The sequence below is a fragment of the Condylura cristata genome, unplaced genomic scaffold, assembly GCF_000260355.1.
Source record: "Condylura cristata isolate star-nosed mole 26May11 unplaced genomic scaffold, ConCri1.0 scaffold00007, whole genome shotgun sequence".
Taxonomy (NCBI): Eukaryota; Metazoa; Chordata; class Mammalia; order Eulipotyphla; family Talpidae; genus Condylura; species Condylura cristata.
In genome coordinates, this window is record NW_004567108.1 from 2,696,583 (window position 1) to 2,719,712 (window position 23,130).

General features: G+C 61.3%; 1 protein-coding gene across 1 annotated transcript; it reads left to right on the forward strand.

Annotated features, from left to right (window-relative positions):
• The first annotated feature begins 2,683 nt into the window (after nucleotides 1-2,683).
• On the forward strand, nucleotides 2,684-22,265 carry ANKRD33B (ankyrin repeat domain 33B). Its single transcript, XM_004678060.2, has 3 exons — nucleotides 2,684-2,801; nucleotides 13,308-13,448; nucleotides 20,210-22,265. The coding sequence occupies exons 2-3, from the start codon at nucleotides 13,394-13,396 to the stop codon at nucleotides 21,040-21,042; spliced, it is 888 nt and encodes a 295-aa protein (XP_004678117.1). The 5' UTR covers nucleotides 2,684-2,801; nucleotides 13,308-13,393; the 3' UTR covers nucleotides 21,043-22,265.
• The last annotated feature ends 865 nt before the right edge of the window (nucleotides 22,266-23,130 follow it).

A 23,130-nucleotide genomic window follows, 5' to 3' on the forward strand; every position in this document is an offset into this window, starting at 1 on the left:
ATTTGTGAGTTGATCTGATTTGCTGCAACGAGAATGTCAGCGTTAAGACGTGAGCGGTGGGCTTTAGAGCTTCAGAGAGCCTACTCTTCATGCGTTAATATGGTTTGAGGTCAACTAGGAGTTGGCATAAGCCGGTGGGGTTTCCCGGAGTCTCCCTGGGTCACTGGGAAGTTGCACTCGAATTACAGGTGGGGCGCACAGAGATGGGTCCTGTCAACAGCTGTGGGTCCGCGTGGCTGTGGGGCTGGCCCAGACTCGCTCTCTGTGAACTCCGTGTCACGACTTCTCATCCCGGGTTGGCTTCTAGGCTCTCCCTGGGTCGCGTGTGTGAGGAGGTGAGCCTTGTCTCAAGGTGTCTTCATTTGGGGTTCTACAGCACCAGCCGGGGGCAGTGTAGCAATCACAGGGCTGTGCTCACAGTTCTGGGGCCAGACCCCGAGGTGCCAGCGTGGTGAGGGCTCCCCGCTGGGCTCACAGTCACCTCTCGAGGTGAGCTCACCTGGTGGGACCTTGAGGGGTCCGCCTGTCTTTGAAAGGTACCTGCTCCCTCAGGTGTCGGCCCCACTGCCTCACCCTGATTTGACCGCCATTGCTGCTGGCCCCACATCTTTCGTTTTTTTTTTTTTTTGTATTAAAGATTTATTTATTTATGCACATAAGAACTGGGTTACAGGCCAGAGGTGCTGGGGCTGAGACAGAGCTGGGAGAAGAACACGTCGCTGAGGGGAGCAGCGGGCAGGTCAGGAGAGCTCTGCTGCACCACGTGGGTCACTCCTTGGCCGGGCATCGAACTGGCGCTGCCGTGGCTGGGGATCACCCCCCAGTGCCGCCCTTGACCCATTGCACCACCAGGGCGGCCACTCAGGCGGCCTTCTGGCCAGCGGGCTCCCACGCCGGTTCATAACCCTCTAGAGTGACCCAGAGAGCTCGGAGACCTGTTCTGGTTTACCCCAAAGGCTCCCACCCAGGACACCCACGTGCGGGGGCCGCGGGGAGCACAGTCTGGGCAGGACGCAAGGCTTCCCCGCCCTCGTGGGGTGCGCTCGCCCGTTGTTTGGAAGGCCCGGCTGCTCCAGCCGGCCAGTCGTTGGCCGGTGGTGACTCAGCTCAGTGTCTGACCCCGTGGCCCTCCCCCCTCGGGAGGTGGACTGTGGGGGTTGCTGGGCAGCGGGCAGGGTGCCTGATGTGCCAGGTGTCAAGGCTATGACACTGGCTTTTGAGAAAAGAAAGTTGTTTTTTTTTTTACATCATTTTTCCTTTCGTGCATGTTTTCATCTTGGCTGCGATCCCCTGAGCTTACTTCACCCGGGGGCGGTCGCCATGTCCCGAGCGCTCTTCCGCCCCCGTTTCAGCCTTGCTCCCCTCCCCCTTCCTGCCTGTAGAATGTCTCTGGCTTGTAGTAGTTAGTTGATGTTGTTTTTACTTTATTACAATTACTGTATCTATTTTTTCTGTCTGTCTGTCTGGTTCCTTACACAACTGCTACGAGTGAAACCATGCGGTATTTTTTTTTTTTCTGGCTTATTTCACCAAGCATGAACTGAGAAAAGAAAATTTTGTTGCAAAGGCCAGCTGTGGAGAAGATAGGAAACAAAACTCAGTTGTCTGCCCACTCCCCCCTCCACCTGGCCCAGAGTGGGTACAGGCTGTTATAGCATGGAGGTAGAGAAGCAAATAAGTTAAGAATGAGGAAGTCTGGGGACTTGACAGGTTTTGGTTAGCCAGTCACAAGTTGCTGCTATGTGGTTGGAATTTGAAACCCCCCACCGCCGCCCCCAGCTCCATGAATAGTGCGGTGTGGGGCGGGAATTTGCACCCCCTCACCCCCAGCTCCGGGAACACTGGGGTGTGGGGAGGCAGATCTGAACTCAGAATCACGTGTGCAACAACAGGCCTTAAAGGAAAGTTAGGTGTGTCTGTAGACTAGGAAACCGATGTTCAGATGACCCCTGATTTGGGCGGGGTTATGAGATCTACCTATCATCAGTTCATTTCGGTAGAGGCTCTTCCCCGCCCTGAAGCTACTTAGTTCTCCTGCTCCCCGCCGATGAGTCATTTAATCACATAGCAAAACTCTTAATTTTCGGAGCTCTGTGTTGTGAACCAGGGGCAAGGACTGAAAGTTTATTTTGATCTCACTGTGTTTACAGTGGGTCCCCCGCTTCCACCGTGGGCTCCAGGGCTCCATTTTGTGCTTTCAACCTCCTCCTCTTGCTTACTCTGCTCCAGCTGACTTTGCTGCCCTGGCGGCGCGGGGATGGGCCCCTCTTTGCCCCTTGGGTCTCTTTCCTCCTCACCCGCCACCCTCCCTAGTGTCCCCATCTCAGTGAGCCCCTCCGGCTCACTCTCTGAGATGGACCCACAAACCCCTGGACCCGCCAGCTCCCTCACCCTAGTGCACATCCCCAGGCGCCCCGTTACCCGCCTCTGTTGGGTCTGTAGTGCATGCTCCTTTGCTCTGCTAGAAGGCGAGCAGCGGGAGGGAGGGGCCTGTGTCCCTCCGTGCTCGCTACAGCGGGGAGGAAAGGCTGGCTGGCTGGCTGGAAACTCACCGAGAACCCGGACTCAGGGTCTCTGCCTTTCCCCCTCTGGGAGGGCCGTGGGTGCACCGGGGTCTGCGGGGTGATGCTCGGGTGTGGCCCTTCTGACCAGCTTCCCTCTTCATTTTTAGACTGGGCTTATCGTTGCCTGCTACCACGGCTTTGTGGATACTGTGGTGGTCTTAGCAGAGTGCCCCCATGTTGACGTCAACTGGCAGGACAGCGAGGGAAACACGGCCCTAATCACAGCTGCACAGGCAGGTAAGACCTTCCCTTGGGGCCCAGAGCCGAGGTCAGAGAGCATCTGGTCAGTGGGGGTGACGGGCGCCGTGTGAACTCGGGGCTGCCATGCGTAGGGGCAGAAATAGATCTGCACACTCGCTGTATGGGTGTTGAGCCGAGGGCCGAGGACACGGTCAGCCTCTCGTGTCTTGGGCCCGCACAGTGGCACCCATGTCCACAGTGGCTGGACCTGACTCCGAGACTGCCCTGCAGCCCTGCGTAGGGGGCTGCATGGACACAAGCCTCGCTTCACCCCGGCCTCGACTCCTCCCTCCCCCAGCCAGTGCAGGGCTCAGGCGGAGGCTGGCCAGCTCGCTCTGGGAGAGATGGTCCTGGAGATTGTCAGCGTGTAAGGGTGGACACACTGGCTCGGTCACCTGGCGGTTTGCTCTGGGATGTAAAGAAAAGCCGGGGCCCCTGCTGGGCGTGTGTCGGGGGGGCAGGGGCTGGATGTGAGCGAGTGTGTCACCATCTCAGGTACTGACACTGTCACTGCTGAGTGCAGCCTCGTAGAATCTAATCTTAGGGCATTTAAAAAGGGATTTATTCATGTATGCATGGAAGAATTGGGGTACAGGCTAGAGGTGCAGGGGTGAGAGGCTTCACCAGAGACAGAGCTGGGAGCAGATCGACAAAGCACACTGCTGAGGGGAGCAGCGGGGAGACAGGAGGGGTGTGCCGCGCCCTGTGGTCACTCGCTGGCTGGGGATTGAACTCTGCGGCAGTGGCTGTGGACAGCTTTATAGAGCTGCGCTTTAACCTGCTGTGCCACCAGGAAGGGCCCATTTTCGCACATTTGTTGAGGTCAACACCACTGCTCTGCCTGTCCCTGGAGAGCCACACTCCATGGGCTCCACGGTGCTGTTAACAACCAAACCCACGACATTAGAGACTGAACTGTTTTCCTGGGAGGCGTCGTGAGTCTGGCAGCTTCAGTGGCGGCGTGAGAACACCCACAGGAAGGGTGTTCTCAGGAAAGGTCACCAGCCAGAGGAAGGCGCCTTCGGAGGTCACCGCCTGCCCTGGGCGCGGGGCCTCGGCCAGCAGGCTGTGTGGGGGCCCGCAGCCCTGGCTGCGTGGCGTCGACACGCTGGGAGAGGCTGACATTGCAGTGAGGTCAGGTATTAAGTTTGGGTGGGGTCCAGCGTCCACAGCTCATTCTGGGCCGCCTTTTCCTGTTTTTAACAGTGGGAGCCAGGTTTGTAACTGACCACGCTCACGGCTCCTGGCGTCTGGACACAGCTGGGCACCCAGCGAGCTGAGGCGGGAGAAGAGGCCTTTGTGCATGACAGGAACATGGGCATCTTGTGTGCTGGGCGGCCCCGAGATCTGGCATCAGGCCAGAAGCTGGAAGCTGGAGACACCCCAAGCCGCACTGATGTTGAGGCTGGAGAGGGACGTCCTGCCCACCCATCCCCACGCTCCCGCGCCCAAATATGGTGGGTGAAGCTGGTCACCCGGGGCGGGGCGCAGACCCAGCGCCCGCCGCTTCATCCCGTCGAGGGAAGCGGTCCGTGTACGCGCTTTTTCATCCAGACGCACAAGGTGGAGACCTCCCCAAACCTGGGCGGGGGGCGGGGGGGCGTGGGCAGGGCGGCAGCGCTGCCCAGGCCTCGGCCAGGCCCCAGGCGTGGAGCTTTGCCTCTGCTTCCCGGCAGCATGAGAAGGGAGGGTCAGTGGCTGCAGCTCTGGGTGCACGGTCACTGCCTGCCGGCCAGCAACTGACCAGGGGTGCAGAGCAGGAGTTGTGCCCTTGAGTAATTCTCCAGCTAGTGGGACCGAGAAACAGACTCGAAGGTCTCTGAGCGCAGTGTCTCGAGCAGAGAACGAGTCAGGAGGATGGCGGCCGGAGGGCTGAGTACCCAGGGGGGAAGGGGCCCTGGGCCCTGCCCGCGAGCTCTAGATTCCATTCAGGGAAATGCATGCGGGCGGCGTGAGGAGCCCGGGGTAGAGGCAGAGCAGGAGTTGTTTGGGAAAGGATGCTGCTTGGAGGACGCCCACCCTCGGGCCTGGGCGCTGAGGCGCCTGGCAGACACCTCGGGGGCAGGTGGGGCGTGCCCAGGCCAGCGCTGCTGACTGGCGGTCAGGAGTCCCGGGACAGGCAGCCCCCAGTGCGAGCTCGCCCCGGGGGCACTTTGAGGCTCCTGGCTGGTGGGGCCCTTCGCGTGCTGGTCACGGGCTGCGCCCGCATCCCCGAGCGCTGCTGTCTCCGCTCTCGCCGGCCGAGAATGTGCTACCGGGCCGACGGGAGCAAGCACCTTCGCCCTTTGCAACTGCTTTCTCCACGCCTCGTTGGAATCTAGTGTCTGTCTCGATGTTTTGGGGTGCCACGCCCAACGACGAGGGGCCTCCTTCCTCCCAGTTGGGTGCGTGTGAGGTCCGGGCGACTCGGACACAGTCCGGCCCTCTCCTTCCTGCCCGCAGGGTGGCACAGCGCCCGGGCGCCCTGGCGCACACTCCATTGGCGGCGTCCCCAGGAGGAGCCTGGTCCGGCCCGGGGCCCATTTGCTAAGGCAGGAAAACGCTTCCAGAAGCCTCCAGCAGTTTTGTTTACCTCCCTCCGCCAGGCTGCGTCACCCGCCACACACAGGACGGTGGGGGGCACCGTGTGGCTGCAGCTGCCCAGCTGTCCAGCACTGGCCTCAGCCGCACCTGGCTGGTCACGGGCAGTCACAGCAACGTGTTGTGGTCTTCGCTGCTCCAGCGGCTTGCGAAGCCCGAGGGGGGACCCGGGCCTTTCCCACAGGCCCCGGCACTTGTAACTTAATGAGTAACTCCAGTAATCAGTAATTTCCATGATGAGTAAATTGGGGTGCCGCTGTCCTGAGCGCCCGCTGGGGAGTTTCTAAAAGGCCAAACGCCTTCAGCCAGGCTTCAGTGCTGTGCGAACATAAATCCTCACATACTTAGACTGTAATTCCAGCTTTTGGCATAGCTGTCCCCCCGCCCCGCCCCCGACTCGTTCCGGGCAGGGGTTCTGTGTTCTCTTGCCCGCCGGCTGCTCTCTAAGAGTGGCAGGACCGCGTGGAGTGGACTGAACTGGGCGTGGCAGTTGGAGCTGGTGGAGTCTGGGCGGCCTCTGCTTCGTCCTTGGGGCTCGAGACTCCTTGAATTCACTTTTAGATGCTGCAGGCGCTGCCCCCGGGGCCAGCCTGGCTGTGGGGACACAGGGTGGCAGGAGGCCCCAGGGGGGTGCTGGGCCAGGCTCTCCTGCCAGGCCTGGCTCTCGGGGTGTCAGGCCCGGAGGCCCCAGAGGGGCGCGGGCGCTTGGCCAGAAGCCAGAAGCAGGCCCTGGTCAGGGTCCCTACACGGTCCCCCATGGCGACGTGGGCGTGACGGTGGTGCTCGAGGCGCTTTGCTGTCTCGGGTGTCCAGCGAGACCCTGGCCACCTCGGCGTCCCTGGCTGTCTGGCCTTTGCCTTGGACTTGTCTCTGAGCCCCCTGCTGGCTCCGGCCGGGCCGCCTGAGGCTCCCCACGGCCCAGGGCGGGCACCTCAGCCAGACGCCCGCCTGCCCTGCAGAGGCCGGGCCGGGCCAGCCCCCCACGGCCCGCCCCCTGCCCCCCGGCCCTGTGCCCCCGACTCCTGCGGGGGCGCCTGCCCGGTTTTCCCTCATCAGGACCCACAGCAGTCTCTCCGGCAGATGCAGTGAGATGTGATGTTTCCAGGGTCCACACTTCCCTCTGCTGGCCTGGTTTTGAATTTGATGTTTTGAGCGTCTGGCCGCCGCCTGTCCCACGTACCCGGGAGTCTGTGGCCGCGGGGTTTGTGGCCCCTGTCGTGACTGGTGTTGAGAGATCAGCGTGTTTATGGTCTTCGCTGCTCCAGCGGCTTGCGAAGCCCGAGGGGGGACCTGGCTTTCCCACAGGCCCCGGCACTTGTAACTTAGTGAGTAACTCCAGTAATCAGTAATTTCCATGATGAGTAAATTGGGGTGCCGCTGTCCTGAGCGCCCGCTGGGGAGTTTCTAAAAGGCCAAACTTTGAGAGGGGCCTTGCTGCCCCTAAGACGGGCTGTGGCTTGCTGGGTAGCAGCCGGACGATGGGGCCCCCTTTAGGGAAGAAATCAGAACCTGCAGGGTTTTTCATGTGTCCTGTATTTATTGGGCTCGCACACTTAAGAGCAGCACCGTGGTGGCTGGGGGCACCCACGGCCCCCTGGGCCTGCAGAACGTGGGGTGTCGGGTCAGGTGCCTGATCCAAACGGGGCGGGGGGCAGGGAAGAGCTTGCCCTGGAAAGGAGGCGCTGCGGGAGCTGGGTAAGAAGGGGAGCGGGGAGTGGAGTCTTCAGGCAGGAGGACCAGCCTAGGCAGGTCCGGGAGACACGGCTTGGGGGGCGCGGGGGGTGTGGAGGGAGGTGTGTGATCCAGAAGCGGCGAGAAAGGGGTGTCGGGAGGAGAAGTCATCTGCTCTGCTTTTCTGAGTTTCCCACTGAGACGCTTGACTGGAAGACGACCGGCAGGAGAAAAACACACAGGGCCTCAGCGGCCGCCGCCTGTGTGGGGCCATGAGCTGGCCGTCGGAGGAGGCCGGAGAAGCGTTTGCCGTGCAGGTGGACAGGGTGGGACAGGGCGGGGCAGGGCGTGGGCCCGGCGCCTGCGGGCGGGAGGGCAGCCCAGCGGCCAGGCTGGGGTAGGCTGTCGGGCCGCTCACTTTTGCCCTTCCGGCAGAAGAGAAGTGGGACTCTGTCAAGTGTTGTGTCCTGCTTTTTGTTTTAAAGATTTAATTATTTTATTTATGCATACGAGGGTGCAGGCCAGAGGTACGGTGGAACGACGACTCCCCAGAGACAGTGGGGAGCAGAACAGGCGGATCCACTGAAATCCGCGGCGGAGGGGGACGGCAGGAGACAGGAGGGGTCTGCTGTGCCCTGGGGTCCCTCCCTGGCCAGGGACGGAACTCAGGCCGCAGGGGCTGCTGATCGCTTGATAGTGCTGAGACTTTAGCCCCTGGGCCATCAGGGAGGCCCCTTGGGTCCTGCTTTTAAGGAAGTGGGGAGAACAGAGAGCTCCTCAGTTGCCTTCAGGTCAAAACAAGCCTGGGCAGAGGCTCAGACTGGGGCGACCAAACCCTCTGCCCCTCGGGCCCCAAGCCAGAGCCGAGGCAGCTCACTAAGAACGCTCTCGCATCCTGGGGCTCCAGCAGCAGTCGTCTGCTCTTGGGGTGACTGTCTGGCGCGGAGCCAAGGGGGACAAGTTCGGAGAGGAGCCACCGGCTGGGGTGTGACTGGGGGGCGGCGTGGAGATGGGGAAACAGGCGGGTCCGGGAGGTGCGTGCGAGCGGATGGGGAGGGTCCCGAGATGTGGGCTGGGGACGGCAGGTGCCCGGTCCGGGCAGCGGCTGATGGGTGGCGCCATCCTGGGTACGGAACGGGAGAGAGCAAGCCTGATTGGGGTGAGCTTGCTTTGGTGGCGGGGTACCCCGGATGAAACAGCAGTAGATTCTTTGGCCAGAAACACAGAACAAGAGCCAGACTGGAGCTGGGCGACCTGGCAGTTGGCGAGGGGCTAACTGGACCCCGAGTGGGCAGGGAGCTGAGGAGAGTGTGTGGGGGAGTGGAGGGGGAGTCAGCGCGTGGCCGGGGGATGGAGGAAGGCCTGCGAGTGGCCACGGGAGGCCCATGGGAACAGGGCCCATGGGCGTGGACACAGCGTGTGTGAGGTGAGAATGGCCGGAGGCCATCAGCAGTCGGTCTGTGGGGCCAGCTCCGGGAGGCGTGGGGGTCGGGATACGTCACAAGAGCCGCGGTCGATGATGTGGCCGTGTGGCTGTGCCGGAAGCCGCCAGGCCGTGAGGGCAGAGACGTGGCTGCTATCGACCACGGCGAGGGGCCGCCCCGTCCTGCGCTGAGCCTTCCCGTCCAGGTGGTGGCACAGGGAGGCGGCTGGTGCGTGGGGTGGCGTGGCCAGAGCGGTGTCTGCGTGGCAGCTGAGAGCTCGCAGGATGGAGTCGGTCCTCGGACCCCGAAGCCCCCTCCGGCACGTGAAGCCGGCGGCCTGAGCCGGGGCGTGGGCCCCTGCCACACACTGAGCCCGCTGGCCCCGGGGTTCCCAGCCCTGGGGCTCAGGGAAACGAGCGTTGTTGTCTGACCCCCAGTCCGCACTCCTTGTAGCAGATTAAGGGGGTCAAATCCAGGCTGCTGAGGGCGGAGCCGTGAGCTGGGTAGTGACAGCTCCCGGGGTCTGGGCAAACCCCTGCTGGCCGGCTGGGCCTGGGGGTGTAGAACGGCCTAGCTTATGTATTGGGGCGCCGCTCCCATTCTAGGGTGGCTTTCGTTCTTCGGCCACACCGTGCGCCGCGTCCGTGGGACCACGGAGAGGGCCTGGGCACATTTTTCTAGGGAGATTATTGAGGCAAGGACCTGTGCGGGCATCGAACCTGGGCGCTGAGCTCCTGCCTCACCTGCACGCGGCCCAGCCCCAGCCTGCTCTTGACAGAAGCCTGAGGTCACAAGGCAAAGGGCAGGTGAAGAATCCGGCCATTCCTACACCCTGCCGGGAGCAGGCTGGCCAGGAGGGAGGCCGATGGGAAGGAGCTCGGGGCCACAGGATGGCCAGAGGGCTCGAGGCGCTGGAGGGGAAGAGCTGGGACCTGCAGGTGGCACAGCCAGCCCGTGTGGGCGGGCAGGAGGAGCGCTCGTGGCATGGGGCGCTGTGGGGTGGCGGCGGGGTGAGCGGGCTCCCTCTTCCTGGCGTCTGAAGTGGCAGCCGTGCCACCCGGGACCAGGGTTCGCTGTGAGGTGGGTGACTAAGGAGGTGAGAACCCCACCGCAGGCCTCGGCCCCTCCTGTCGCTGTCCGGGGCCGACCCAGCAAGCCCGGCCATCTTCGGGAGTCGCTGCCACCTCCCCCACCTTCCGGCGCTCCTCAGAGCCCAGCCCCGTCACTGTCCGCTGCCCCCACCCCGGGACAGGGTCCCTGTGGCGCTCACGCGGCCGTGAGCCTGGAGCGCCTGTGGACGGCCCTGCCCTTGCAAGAATAAGCTTTTTTTTTTATTTTGTTATAATAGTTTATTTTTACATCATTGTGTACATTTTTTTTTCATCTCAGTTGTAATCCCCGTGGGTTTCCCATCACCAAGTCACCCGTGTGTCATCACCATAATCCCGTGCACTTCTTCCCCCACCCCCCGTTTTTGACCCCATTCCCCACTCCACCCCCGCAAAATGTCTCTGGTCTATGGTTGTTCATTATTTTTGTTATTTTCTCACCTGGTCCATTATCCTCCTGCTATGAGTGAAACCATCCGGTATTTTTCTTTCTCTTTCTGGCTTATCTCACTAAGCATGATCTTTTCCAGCTCCATCCAAGTTGCTGCAAAAGACATGTGCTTCTCTTTTTTGGTTGCTGAGTAATATTCCATTGTATATGTGTACCACATCTTTCTAATCCAGTCATCTACTTTTGGGCATTTGGGCTGCTTCCATGTTTTTCCAATTGTAAATAAAGCAGCAATAAACATGGGGGTGCAGGTATCTTTTTCAATCAGTGTTTTTGTGTCTTTTGGGTAGAAACCTAGGAGTGGGATTGCTGGGTCGTAGGGAAGCTCCATGTTTAGCAGTTTGAGGAACCTCCAAACAGTTTTCCATAGTGGTTGTACTAGTTTGCATTCCCACCAGCAGTGCAGGAGAGTTCCTTTTTCTCCACATCTGCCATCATTTGTTGTTGCTAGTTGTCTGAAGATGTGCCATTCTCACCAGGTGAGGTGGTATCTCATTGTGGCTTTCATTTGCATCTCCCTTCAAAAATAAACTCCTGATGTTAGGTCGCGTGGACTTGCAGAAGAGGGGGAGTCTGTCCTAGAAACCCCAAACCCTGCTTGGCGTCCCGGGTCAGGGTCTTGCGTCGCGCCGTGTTGACACAGGTGGGGCCGTCCTTCTGCCTCTGACCACTGCCCTCTTTCTCACCGCAAGTTCCATTCTCACTCCTGCTGTTCCCGGGCCTTCTCTGTCCTGGACGCCAGCTCGGGGCCTCCCGGACCCTCTCCCCAGGGGCGGGGCCTGTGGCCTGGGGAGGAGGTGCTGCCCTGGTGTCCGGGTGCCTGTGTGTGCGTGTGCTGTCGCAGCGACAGAGCAGGGCACAGACACAGGCCCGCCAGCCTCACATCTCGCCAGGGCTGAGCCAGCATTCAGAGCCCCTGCCAGAAGCCAGGCCCACGGAGGCCCCGGCTGACCGGGGCTCTGCTGCAGCAGGGCCGGACGCTGGACTCAACTCCTCAGACTGCGCGGGGGCGTCCAGCCCTGGGCACGGTGACGATGGGCCAGAGCGGGGACAGTTACTAAGGGGCCTAAGGGTGGAAGAGATTCTGGCTAAGCTGACCCAGCAGTGGGGTGGGGAGGAGACGCCGACCAGAGGCCATCAGAGCGGGTGGGGGCTCCGGTCCACTGACCAGCAGGTTCTTGCTGAAAGCGGGTTCTACACCCGCACCCTGGGGAGCCGGAGGGCCCGGGAGGGCCAGCGGGGCCCCTCACACCCGCCCGGGCCCAGCTGACCGGACCTTGCCTCCCTGGCTGAGGTCGCGTTTGTCAGGCTTCTTCCCTGTAAACTGCTTCTCCCCGCCCCAGGCTACTGGGTGTGCCAGGGTCAGCACCCACAGGCCTGAGGACCCACATGCTTATCCGGGGTTTCCCTGGCTGCAGATTTCCTCGGGGCGCTTTAGTCAACTCTCTCCTGAACTTCAGAAACCGCGAGACCGACATTCTCTTATTTCCAGATGTGGGAAGTTGCCGCAGTCTCCCGACGTCACCCAGATTTTCAGCAACAGGCCGGGGGCTCGAACTTGGGGGTCCCCAGCTGGTCTAAGCGCTGAACTCCCTGTCGCCACTGCTGTTTGACTCTGCTCCCACAGAGGCGGTTTTACTCGGAACCCACTTAGACGTGGCTGAGAATGAGCCTGGGGGCCTGGGGCCGCGGGTGGCCGGCCCCCCGCAGTGTGCGGGCGCCCAGGAGGGAGGGCTGGCGCGGGCGGGTGTGAGGGGCGGCCCCCGGGGCGCCGGGGGTGCTGATGCTGGGTGTGGGGACCTGGGAAGCAGGGAGCTGCCGTGTCTGTTCTCAGCCTGTCAGCCTGGGTGCACCGGTCCTAAGGGTTCCTGGGGTGTCAGTGAGAGGCCGGAGAGGGGGTGTCCAGCGTCAGAGCTTCTTAGCTGATCACAAGGAGCCTCGGACCGGGAGGCCACGGACGGATCTCCCTCTGCAGCGCAGCTCAGCCGTCGGCGGTGTGGATTTAGTTTCGTGACAGTCACTGATGTCACACATGTACCTGTCCCGCGGAGGGCCAGGGGTGGCGGCTGCTGCCTCCCTGCAGCTTCCCATCTTTGCATTCCCTAGGTGGCCTGCCCGGAAAGGGCAGTGCTTTCTGCTGGGGTGCCAGGGCCGCCCTGGCCCACAGGGACACCCGCGGAGACGCCAGGGCTGGGCGCCCCGTGGTCGGGCCCCCGCTCCAGCTCCCACGTGCGGGTGAAGCCTGGCGTCACCCTGCAGCTGCTTCCTCGCGGTGCTTCTCAGGAGGGGCCTGCGCTGGCCTCAGCCGACGCGACGCTTTGCTCTCGCCTGCAGTCGGGGCAGGGGACCCACACCCGTCACTACACATTCACGACAGAAATGGCCGTGGGCCCTGCATCTGAGCCCGACGCGGGGTTCCTGGGATTTCCAGAAAAACACGCAGTGGTGGGGATGGGTGGGGTGTTTCCAGACTGGGTCTGCTGGGTGTGGTTCAGTGAGGGGCGGAGACCAGCCCTCGGCCCCTCCATGGCCTCAGGAGAGGCCCCCCCCCCCACCCGGGATGTGCGAGTTACAGGCGATGGCAGGCGGGACAGGAGGTCAGCTTCACTGTGCGGGCTGTCCAGACACAGTGACGCTGGCCCTCGGGGCACCCCAACCCCCCGGGGCGGCTCAGAAGTATCTGGGCGTTCTCCCGGGTAGGAGAGGTGCTCGCATCTGGCTTCTACGCTTTGGGTAGAGCCGCGGGCTGCTGACTGTACTGCAGGGCACAGGCCCCCCGCCAGTGGTGGGCGGGGGGCGCGTGCTCAGGGTGGGGTGGGGGGTCATTTCACACAGGGCTGTGTGGCCAGTGGCACCGGGCAGCAGACAGGGAGGGGGCTCTGTTTCTGGGCGAGCCTGGAAAATCTGGGGTGCTGCTTTCCACTGAAGTTCTTCTGCCCGCACTGAGCTTGGGGGCGTTGGGGGTGGGCAGAAAACTGCTCTTTTCTGGGAGGGCGAGGGGTAAAGGGGGGAACAGCGTCCAGGTCTCCCTGCACCCCTCGCCCTCGCCCCCAGCTGCTGTCGCCCGGCGCCTCCCCCTGCCCCCCCTGGATCAGTGGTTCCTCCTTAGACCCCCCGCAGCGCAGGCAGCCCCGGCCCTAGGGGGGCGAGGCGGCACCGCTGGAGGGCGGCGCGTGCTGCACCCCGGTTCTCCCCGGCCCCGCGCCCCTAGGGGCAGGCACCGGCCGCGGCCCCCAGCGCGGCCACACGCCTGCGCCTTCTCTTGCAGGCCACGCCGCCATCACCAACTACTTGCTGAACTACTTCCCGGGTCTCGACCTGGAGCGGAGGAACGTGTTCGGCTTCACGGCGCTGATGAAGGCCGCCATGCAGGGCCGCACCGAGTGCATCCGGGCGCTGATGCTCGCAGGTAGGCGGGGGCGCGCGGGCCCGGGGTGTGCGAGGGGCCCCCAGCCCCGGGGGCGGCCTCCACCCGCAGGACACCCCCTCCCCTTCAGACTCCCCCTCCCGAGTTTGTTCTTCAGAACTGTGTTGTGGGGGCACAAAGGAAATCAGATAATAACGAGAGCAGACAGGTGGGGCGGGAAGGCGCACGCGGCCGGCAGGCGCACGGCTCCCTCCTGCCGCCAGGGGGCGCCGCCAGGCCCAGCCCCAGCCCCGCGCCTGCTGCAGAAGCGGCTGCAGGGAACTGACCCAGGGCTGGGCTGGGGGTGTAGAGGAGGAGGGGCCCTTTAGGGGGGTTCTGTGGAGGGCCGGTAGACAAAGGGTGCAGATGTGCGTTCTGAGCGGAGGTGAGGACTAGGTCGGTGGTCACACCGGTCTTTCAAAGCCAGGGCGCTTCCCCGGGTGCGTTCTGGCCTTTGTTCTGGGCCAGCACTGCCCTGGTCAGCTGGCAAGGCTGGTAGTAGACGTGCTGGGTCACTTTCTCCATGACCTGTCGGCGGGGGATGTCCTCAGGCTCTGGCTGTGGCTTGGGGGCCCCCCCTTCATGACTGTGTCACACTCCAGGGGGCCCCTCCCGGCAGCCTCCTGCTCACATCCCCCAAGGGGGTGTAATGGCCCTGCCCGGCTATGCCGGGAGCCAGCGGCCCCGGTTACTTGAGATATGGGGCGTGTTAGCCCGTGGCGCCGGGCCTCTGTTGTGTTGGGGCAGGTAATCCTTTGTGGGGGTGGTGGGTGCTGCCCCGGGTTGGGGGGTGTTTAGCAATCCCCGCTCACCAGGCAGGGAGCGTGCACCCCGGTCTTCACAGCCAGCAGCTTCTCCAGGGATTTCCGCGTGACCCCTGGAGAAACAATGTCTTTGAGGGGCACTGATGCAGGCGGTGTATATAAACAGATTCTGGCAGCATGAAAATCAGACTCCCCTTTTCAGGGAGCTTTTCAGCTGCCCTCTAAGGCCAAGGTTGTAGCCTTGGATTTCCAGAATATTCTCATTTTTTAAAAAAGATTTATGTATTCATACAGAACTGGGGTACAAGCCAGAGATGTGGAGGGTGAGAGGATTCACCAGGGACAGAGTGGGGAGCAGAACAGGCAGATCGACAAAGTCCACTGCTGAGGGGAGCAGCGGGCGGGGGGGGGGGTCAGGAGAGGTCTGCCACGCCATGTGGTCACCTCCGGGGCAGGCGGGGATCGAACTCATGCAGAAGCGGCTTTAGATTCTCAGTGCTTTAACCTGCTGCGCCCCCAGGGAGGGCCCGAATATTCTCATTTTTAATAATTACTTCTAAGTTAATGCACACTGCTTTCCCCCAGGAGAGTGAGCATCACTTAGCCTCACAGTAGATCTAGTGTGTGTGTTATGTTTTAAAAGAAAATAGTGTGATTAATATCTTTCCTGGGTTGGGCCACCCTGGTGGTGCAGGGGTTAAGTCTCCGAGCTATCTATCTCCCTGTGCCGGTGCCGAGTTCGATCCCCAGCAGGGAGCGACTCACAGGGCTCCGCAGACCTCTCCTGTCCCACCTGCTGCTCCCCTCAGCCGTGGATTTCAGTAGAAATCTGCTCCCCACTCTGTCTCTGGTAAATCCTACCAACCCCTCCCCCCAGCCTGCACCCCAGCTTTTGTATGCATAAATAAAAGAAAATCTTTGAAAAAAGCATCTCTTTCCTGGGTTTGATGGATAATGGTAAGAATATCGTTCAGATAGTTTACAAGTTTGCACAAATTATTTAAGTCTTCTCATATAATTTTTCTGCCTTCCATCTAAATCTGTCAGTGTTAAGAGAATCAGGTGTTTTGAGGTACTAGTCCTGAGTATTTCTCTGGAGGTTGACACTTGGCGTGGAGCACATCTCTGCACAGCCAGAAGGCACCGGTAGCTGACCTCCAAGTGGTCACGGCCACCCCGTGATCATGGTGGAGGCAGTGGCATCAGCACACGGCATCTTCACGGCGAGCGGTCAAGTGTGGCCCCGCTTCTGGGCGCCTGAGCACCGTCCTGCCCCGGAGCCGGTGTCAGAGCTGCAGGGTCGCCGTCCTCAGCGGTGGGGCCATTCCCCTGGACATCACCCTTGGCTGACCTGGATGCCCTGCTGGCCTGGGCACCCTTCCAGTGGTTCCTCACGTGCAGACACGAAGTCGGTCCTATCGACCTTGTCAGGCGGAGTGAGATAACGTTAGAATTATCAGAACTTTGGATTCCAGCGCAGTGACAATCAGGTTCTGGAAAGTTCATTTATTGACTCTGGCTTTTGGCTTCCAAGGAGTGACGTTGGCGCACTGAAGACGTAGCAGGGGGCTGTGGGGCTCTGGGCGGTACGGACGCACCAGGACACAGGCTATTTAACGAGGCGGCTGTGAGAGGCCAGAGGGAGGAGGTGGCGCCGCCGAGGAGCGACAGGCTCCGTGCAGCTGGCGTGCTGCAGACTTGCTCGGGGATCTGACTCTGTGCTTGGAGGATGGTGTCACTGCGGCGACGTGTGTGAGGCAAAGACGAGCTCACACACCCTGAAGTCTGTGATGGTGGGCGCAAAGCATACCCACATGACAGGGACACCCGGGAACCACCCGTCAAGCGCCCCATTCTAAATGGGCCCGGGCAGGGGAAGAAGCAGGGTCCTCATCTGGAGAATCTCTCACTGGTGAGAACTCAAAGGAGAGAGAGGAAGAGGAAAGGGAGGAAAGACCGGAATGTGTCGGATTCTCAGCGAACTGCAGAGATGACCCAGCCTTCTGCAGGCGAATGCCCAAACAGGCTTGGCCCAAAGTGGGGGGCTTAGACCCCCACATGCCAGAAGTCCAAGGCACACACTGGTAGCAACCACAAGAAAGGGGTTAGGCGGCGAGCCCAAGGGAGCTGGCAGGGGCCCCAGGCCGGACAGGCAGCCGCTCGGCCACCAAGTCAAGCTCACGGCTGCGTGGCCGCTGCCAGAGTCCCAGGAGGGCCACGCGCCCTCACCCACGCACCTCCTGCCTGGCTCCCCGCAGCACGCAGAGCTGCATCTCTCCTCCCTGCCCCCAGCTGCGCCCGCCCAGGACCCAAGTCGGCGGCGCCCTGGGAGACGCGTCAGGGGCCCGGCTGCGCCTCACTGGCCCCTGGCAGACAGAGGGAGGTGCCCGTTTAGTAAGGACCGAGGGCAGCAGCTCCTGGTGGCCGAGCTCGTGACTGTGTGGTCACTCTCCCCAGGCAGCCCCGACTGTCCGTCTGGGAGGCCAACGATACGCCACCCCCGGGAGTTTCTTTCTGTTATCAGGAAAATGTGAATTTCCCACGAACTGGGAATTTGCCAGTTGGTATAGTTTCTAGTTATCGGGAAGAACGGGCAGAGATCAGGCGTCCGTAGCGGCCAGGGCAGTGCCGAACTCCCGCGAAGCAAACCCTGGAACGGACCTGGGGTAGCTTCTCTGGAAGGGGCCCCGGAAGTCGCGAGGGGTGGGGAGCAGGGCAGGAGTGGGGGGCCAGTGAGCCAAGTGCCCTTGGCTAATGGGGGGTCAGCCCTGCTGAGACCCTAGGAATGACCAGGAGGAGACAGCGCCTGAAAAACTCAGGAGACAACTGGAAAGGCAAAGTGGCTTTCCTTGGGACCAGAGAATTGTAGTTCAGGTACATGGGTGCAGGGAGAGAGCCGCACGGGCCCCGTGCTGGCAAAGCCAGGGCCTTTCACGGGACGGCGACGAAGTCAGTGGTCAGTCTCGACTGGTGCTAAGAGGCGTCAGCTGCTCTTGGCTGCACGAAGTTGCTCGCTGACCCCCTGGAAAGGCCGTAAAGGGGTCTGACGGTCCATCCTCCGGCCGAGTCCGTGGGCATCAGTTCCTTGACCTGGACGGTCCTCCTCAGCAGCTTGCCTCGTGGGTTCAGGGACAGAGAATGCGGTTTCTCTCTGACCCTCTCTCCACTTTAAAAGGGCCTCGCAGCTGCCATCTTTCAACAAACACATCTCAGAAAAGCCAAGAAGACAGTATCTATCCTCCACCTCCAGTCCGTCGGGCAAGGAGCTCACGGCAGCTGCCCGAGGCCCAGTTCGGTGTGACGCCCCACCAGGGGCCCCTTCTGACGCCAGTGTCCAGCTCGATCTGGGTATCCCGTCAGTGCCGGGGGCATGGCCCGCATGGCGCAGGGGGGCGGCCCCAGGGACCGGCCCACAGAGGTCCCGTTGGGCCACAAAGGCCTCTTGTCTGCCGGGAGACCGAAGCTGGGTTTTGGAGGTTCGGTAACTCGGCGGGGGGTCTGAGAGTGAGGGCTGTGTGTGTGGCTTGTTTCCTTCCACGATCTCCGCTTCCATAACCCAAGTCCTGACCTGCCAGGGGCTCAAGGAAGCAGTCCGCCCTGCCCCAGCCCAGGGAGGAGTCTGGTCACCACATGGGCTTGTCCACCAAGACGTCACAGACTGGGCCGTTTCTGTCTGTCCACTGGCGCCCCTTCCCCAGCCTCCCTGCTGTGACCACATGGCCCACGGGGGGCTTCAGACCCACAGCAAAAGGCTTCTCTTTGCTGCTCCTGGCAGCTGTGCGGGGGCTGAACTGCGGCCACCGGTTAGGCCTGTACACCTCAGCAGGGGCAGTTAGCAGTGCCTGGGCACGTTTGGGCTGCCAACTGGCGGAGTGCTGCAGGTATCCAGGGACACGGCCAGACGCTGAGAGAAGTCTGTCAACTCGGCCCCCACGCCAGAGAGCTCCGGCCCCACACACCAGCAGCAGTGCGGCTGCGGAACCCTGCTCAGACCAACTGCAAGGCCTTGCTGGAGCCGGGCGTCCTGCGGCCCGGGACGCAACAGGCCGGGGCCCCAGCACCCAGCCCGGCGGGCCGTGGCCAGTAGCCCAGCGCCCGTCCACGCAGGAGCAGTGAGCGAGGAGGGGAGCGCCCTGGCCTCCTGGGGAGGCGGGCACGCGCCGGCCTTCCGGAACCCGCCGCGTCCCCTGAAAGGTGCCCGCACAAGGTGCTGGTCACCAGCCCCAGGAGTCTCACCGCCGCCGGCCCGTGCGCGGTACCTGACGGCAGCTGCTGGAGGAAGTGAGTCCTGACCTCTGCCGTGCTGCTCTCGGCCGAGACTGGCAGCCGCCTGCTGTGGAGTCTGCGTTTCCCCAGGCCCCAGGAGAGCACCGCGGAGAGGCGGTCCGGGAGGCAGCTGTTCCTTCCGTTTTCCATTAGTGTTTGAGAAATGTCTCTTTCAAGCGCTGTTCATTAAGATTTTAATTTTGCAGTTTGTTCCTTTTCAAGTGACATGCGATTAATTAAGGTTTAATGTGTCATCTATTTTTTGCGTTGACATTTTTACTGCCCCTTTTCATTTAGTCAGTTTGTAAATTGGGTGCTCGCTGGCGAGCTTTATCCTGCTTCCCACCTCCAAATAATTACAGGCTATTCTTTAATGCATCACGGAATTAAGAGCTTGACGAGGCGAGCTCAGGTGAGGGACTCCGCTTGCCCCGTGGGCCGCCGAGGCCGGGAGGCGGCCGGGCCCCGCCCTCCTCGTTTCTGATCCAATGGGCCGGCACCGTGGTCAGCGCCTGGAGGCTGAACTGCGGCCACCGGTTAGGCCTGGCCTCCCGGGACCCCCCTACACACTCGCCCTGGTTTTCCACTTTGCTTTGCCTGTGGAGATGTGTCAGGGGGGCCTGAAATCCTGAGTGATGTTTAGCTGTATATGGGACTGAGATTGGATCAAGATAAATGGAACAGTAATTCCTATTAATTTCCACCTGGCCCATTGGGAATTTACAAACATCTTCCCAAGTCGAGCTGAAGTGGAACTTGTGATATTAGGAGGGACAGTGTGGGAGCTTTAACAAAGAAGTGATAGCATGGGAGACCATGAGGATGAGGGGCCCAGAGTTCTCTAGAGAAACACCTCCCAGAAGAAACAGCACGAGACGATGGGGATTGCTACACCTGAAATCCTCAGGCAGACCAGGAGGCTGGGGGCTTGCGCAGGTGCCGAAGCTGCCGTCTTGGGGCTAAATTTTCTTCTTTTTCGGGGAACTAAGTTTATGTTCTTAAGACCTTCAACTGATTAGACAAGGCCCACCCACACCGTCGAGGGTCCTTTGCTGGACTTAAAGTCGATCGACCAGTGATGCTCTGAGCATCTCTAAATGCTTTGAGAGCACACGCAGACGTGAATTTGATTGAACCCCTGGGGACTGCAGATAGAACACTGGCCACCCCGGTGGAAGGGGCCTGCCCTGTTGTGTGGTGGGCGTGCACAGCTGACGGCCACGACACTCAAGTCCGAGCTCGTGATCTGTGACCAGCTTCGAGGCCTTTGGAGGACTCTCGCCGCCGTGACCACTGTCCTTTCTGTACCCGGGCTTTATTAAATGCCTGCTTCCTGTGTCTGCCTTTACTCAGCTAACCACTCAATTTGAGCAGTAAAGAACCCACATTTCCTGCAAGTTAGGAACCCTCAAAGTCCTCCCAGAAGAGCAGAAATGCTTTGCGCGTGCCTCTCGCAGTTCATATCGTCGGAACATTCTAGTCTCGCCCGCTAGTGTTCACAGCGCACCTCTGTCGTCCAGTCATGTCTCCATTGCTGGAAACCTGCCATGTGGCCCTGTCACGAGTCCGGTGACCCAGAGCCGAGCGCAGGCAGGTGGGCGCTGGGCTCCGCAGGGCCTGCCGTGCAAGTCTGGTGGGTTTGGGGGCTTTGTCTTTCCTGCCCGCCGGTCACTCTGCCTGCGGAAGGGAAGCCCCTGTGCGCCCACCCATTCCTGGCTGTCTTGTGTTTTGCAGGGGCAGATGTCCACGCCAGGGACCCCCGTCGGGGGATGTCGCCCCAGGAGTGGGCCGCTTACACAGGACGCTTGGAGGCGGTCCGTCTCATCCAGAAGCTGCTGGAACGTCCCTGCCCAGAGCAGTTTGGGGACAAGTACAGGCCAGAACTGCCGCTGCGCCTGGAAGCTTCGCCGAGGACCCCAGGCTCCAGCAACTGCTTGCAAAGGCTCAGGGAGTTCATTCGGTCTGCTCTGGCCTCCCGCTCCCGCCAGGGCCCTGTGGATGGGGGTGTCCTTGACCACATGGTCAGAATGACCACGGGCCTATGCAGCCCAGCCGTGGCGGTCGTCTGCCAGACTGTGTGCCCCGAGAGCCCTCCCTGTGTGGGGAAAAGGCGGCTGGCGGTGCAGGAAATCCTGGGGGCTCCGGCGCACCCTGGCGCGCAGGTTCAGGAGAGGGACCCGGTGGAGGGCGTGGAGCAGCAATTCCGGACCTCACACGCCGGGGCGCCCTCCAGAGAGGGAACCCCGAAAGCCAGCCTCCCGTCTCCCCAGCAGCCCAGCGCCCCGAGGAAGGCCAGCCTCCGGCCCCTGCAGCTGCTGCGGAGGGGCAGCGTGCGGCCGGGCGTGGTCATCCCCCGGGTGCGCGTCAGCAAGGCGCCCGCGCCCACCTTCCAGCCCGAGCGCGTGGTCGCGAAGGGCAGCAGCAAGGACAGCGCCCACCTGCAGCTCCCCAAATGGCGGTACAAGGAGGCCAAAGAGGAGAAGAGGAAGGCGGAGGAGGCGGAGAAGCAGCGGCTGGCAGAGGCGCAGAAGGCGAGGCGGGCGCCGCGCTGGAAGAAGAGGACGTGAGGGGGCGGCGTCCCCGAAGGAGGGGCTGGAGGCTGCGCGCGCGCGCGGAGGCTGCTGCAGGTCCCGCGCAGCCCGGGCGCCCGCGGGGGTCCCCGCACCCGTGGGTGCGCCGGGGGCAGCCTTGCCTGCCGCCAGTTCCCTAGCGATCAGCATAGAAGGGCAGTTTGCCTGGAAGTCTGCCTGGAAAACCTCTCAAGAAAATCCCGCGACCAGTTTATCCACGGGCATTCCCTGTAATTTTGCATTTTTAACCACTGGCAAATGTGCAGCCTTTCATCAGCGATGGGGTTTTTGTATGTCAGGCAGTTTGCTGTATTTGTCTGAAGACCCGTTGTTTAGAAACTGTCTAGCAATAACTGCTCTCTCTCTAGGACAGATTTTGTCGAATCTTTCCGCTGCCCCACAGATCTCGCCCTTTTTTCCTGCTGTGGGTTACGGTGGTGGCCTTCTCACGGTGGTACATGGTATGTTTTTATCCATTCGATTGTTGATGCCAAACATTTGTTTCCATTTGATGGAGGCATTGACTTAGCAAGATGGCGGCGTGAGACTTTCTTAACTTGTAAGGCTGCTTCCCCACCTCATCGTCCTCATGACGAAAACCTGCTGTCAGACTGCCAATCAGTGGGTGGAGAGGCAGGTGTTTACTGCTGCACTAAACTCATTTTAAACGGGGTTTTGGACGCACTGGGTAACAAAGTCTTTAAGATATTCAAGCCATGGGAGAAAAGGCTATTACTTAGTATTATTTATCATTTAGTGAAATGGAGACAAATCTAATAAATTATTACTGGAGATACAAAATTAAGTCACATGTGCTCTTAGATAAATTGAACCCAGTGATCCTTAACATGTCAAACAGATACAAAGCGAGTAAGGAACTCAGAATGCAAGCTTTTGGGAACGGACGGTGATTTCTAGAGGAGCAGGGAGGGACTGAAACTGAGCAGTGAGCAAATTGTTGTAGGCAGATTCCCCCGGAGTGGGCGGGCGACGCCCTTCTCTGGACCCAGTTCCAAAGATGCTCTGCTGTGAATGGCTTCCACTCTTGGATGGCTGCGCCATGGTCAGTTCACCCGATGCCCGCTGGTAGCATTTCCGGGAGGTGGAGCACATACGTGTTTTGCCTGGGGCCGAGCTCTCCCGGGAATTTTCTGCCCCCTCTTTTATCCCAAAGTTCCTAGTTCTGATGAGCCTCTGGCCATGTGGGCACAGACTCTCCCCCAGGCACTGCAGACAGCACTTTATTCTGGCGTTCCTGCTCGGGAGCCAGAGACTTAAAATATTCTGGGCTGCTTTGAACACTGCTAATTAGAACCCCGATTGACAGGGCGCATGTGCGGCCTGGCTGTGTTGTGGGGTGTGCACGTGGTGCTGGGCCCTCCGGCTCCCCGCCCATGGGCACCATCAGGGATCTTGCCTTTGCCTCTCAAAACCCGAGAAACAGTCTCTCAGGCTGCACCCAGGCTGGTGGGGGTGGGTGGGTGTGATGGCAGGTGCAGCTTTTAAAGTCAGAGTTGGGGACACCTGGGAAGGCAGGAGGTGAGTGTGGACCCAATTCGCCAGCAAGATTAGTTAGCCACGGGGCATCTTGGAGGGAGGAGCAGGGGTCAGCCATGCCCCTCCAGTGAGAGGAGGGCGGTGGTGAGCAGTCACTGTGGCGAGAGGCCGTCTCTTCCGTGTCCCTGGCTGTGAGGCCTCTCCCTCCCACGTGTGGTAAGGAGGCATCGCCAGGCTGGTCATCACTGGCAGCTGTGGGCCCAGCCGGCCGGTTCCAAATGGTTTCCAACCTGTGGTCCTCAATGCTGGCCGGCTGCCCCCTGATGGTCACCTGGCAGCTTTTGGGTGATTCTGGCCACTGCTCCCATTGAGAAGGTTCTTACTGAACTGGCGGTCTTGGGGTGGGAGGGGGACGTACCTCCAGAACGTCCCTAAAGCCCCCCAGGTCTGGCTCTGTGCAGCGCGCTGAGACCTGGTTTGCACGCAGGGAGGCGCCAGGCTGCCGAGGCCGCTAGGGGCGCCCCGGGAGCCCAGCCTGCTGCGCGAGGGCTCCCCCCGCGCCGGTCCGCTTCTCCCTGGCGCAGCCCC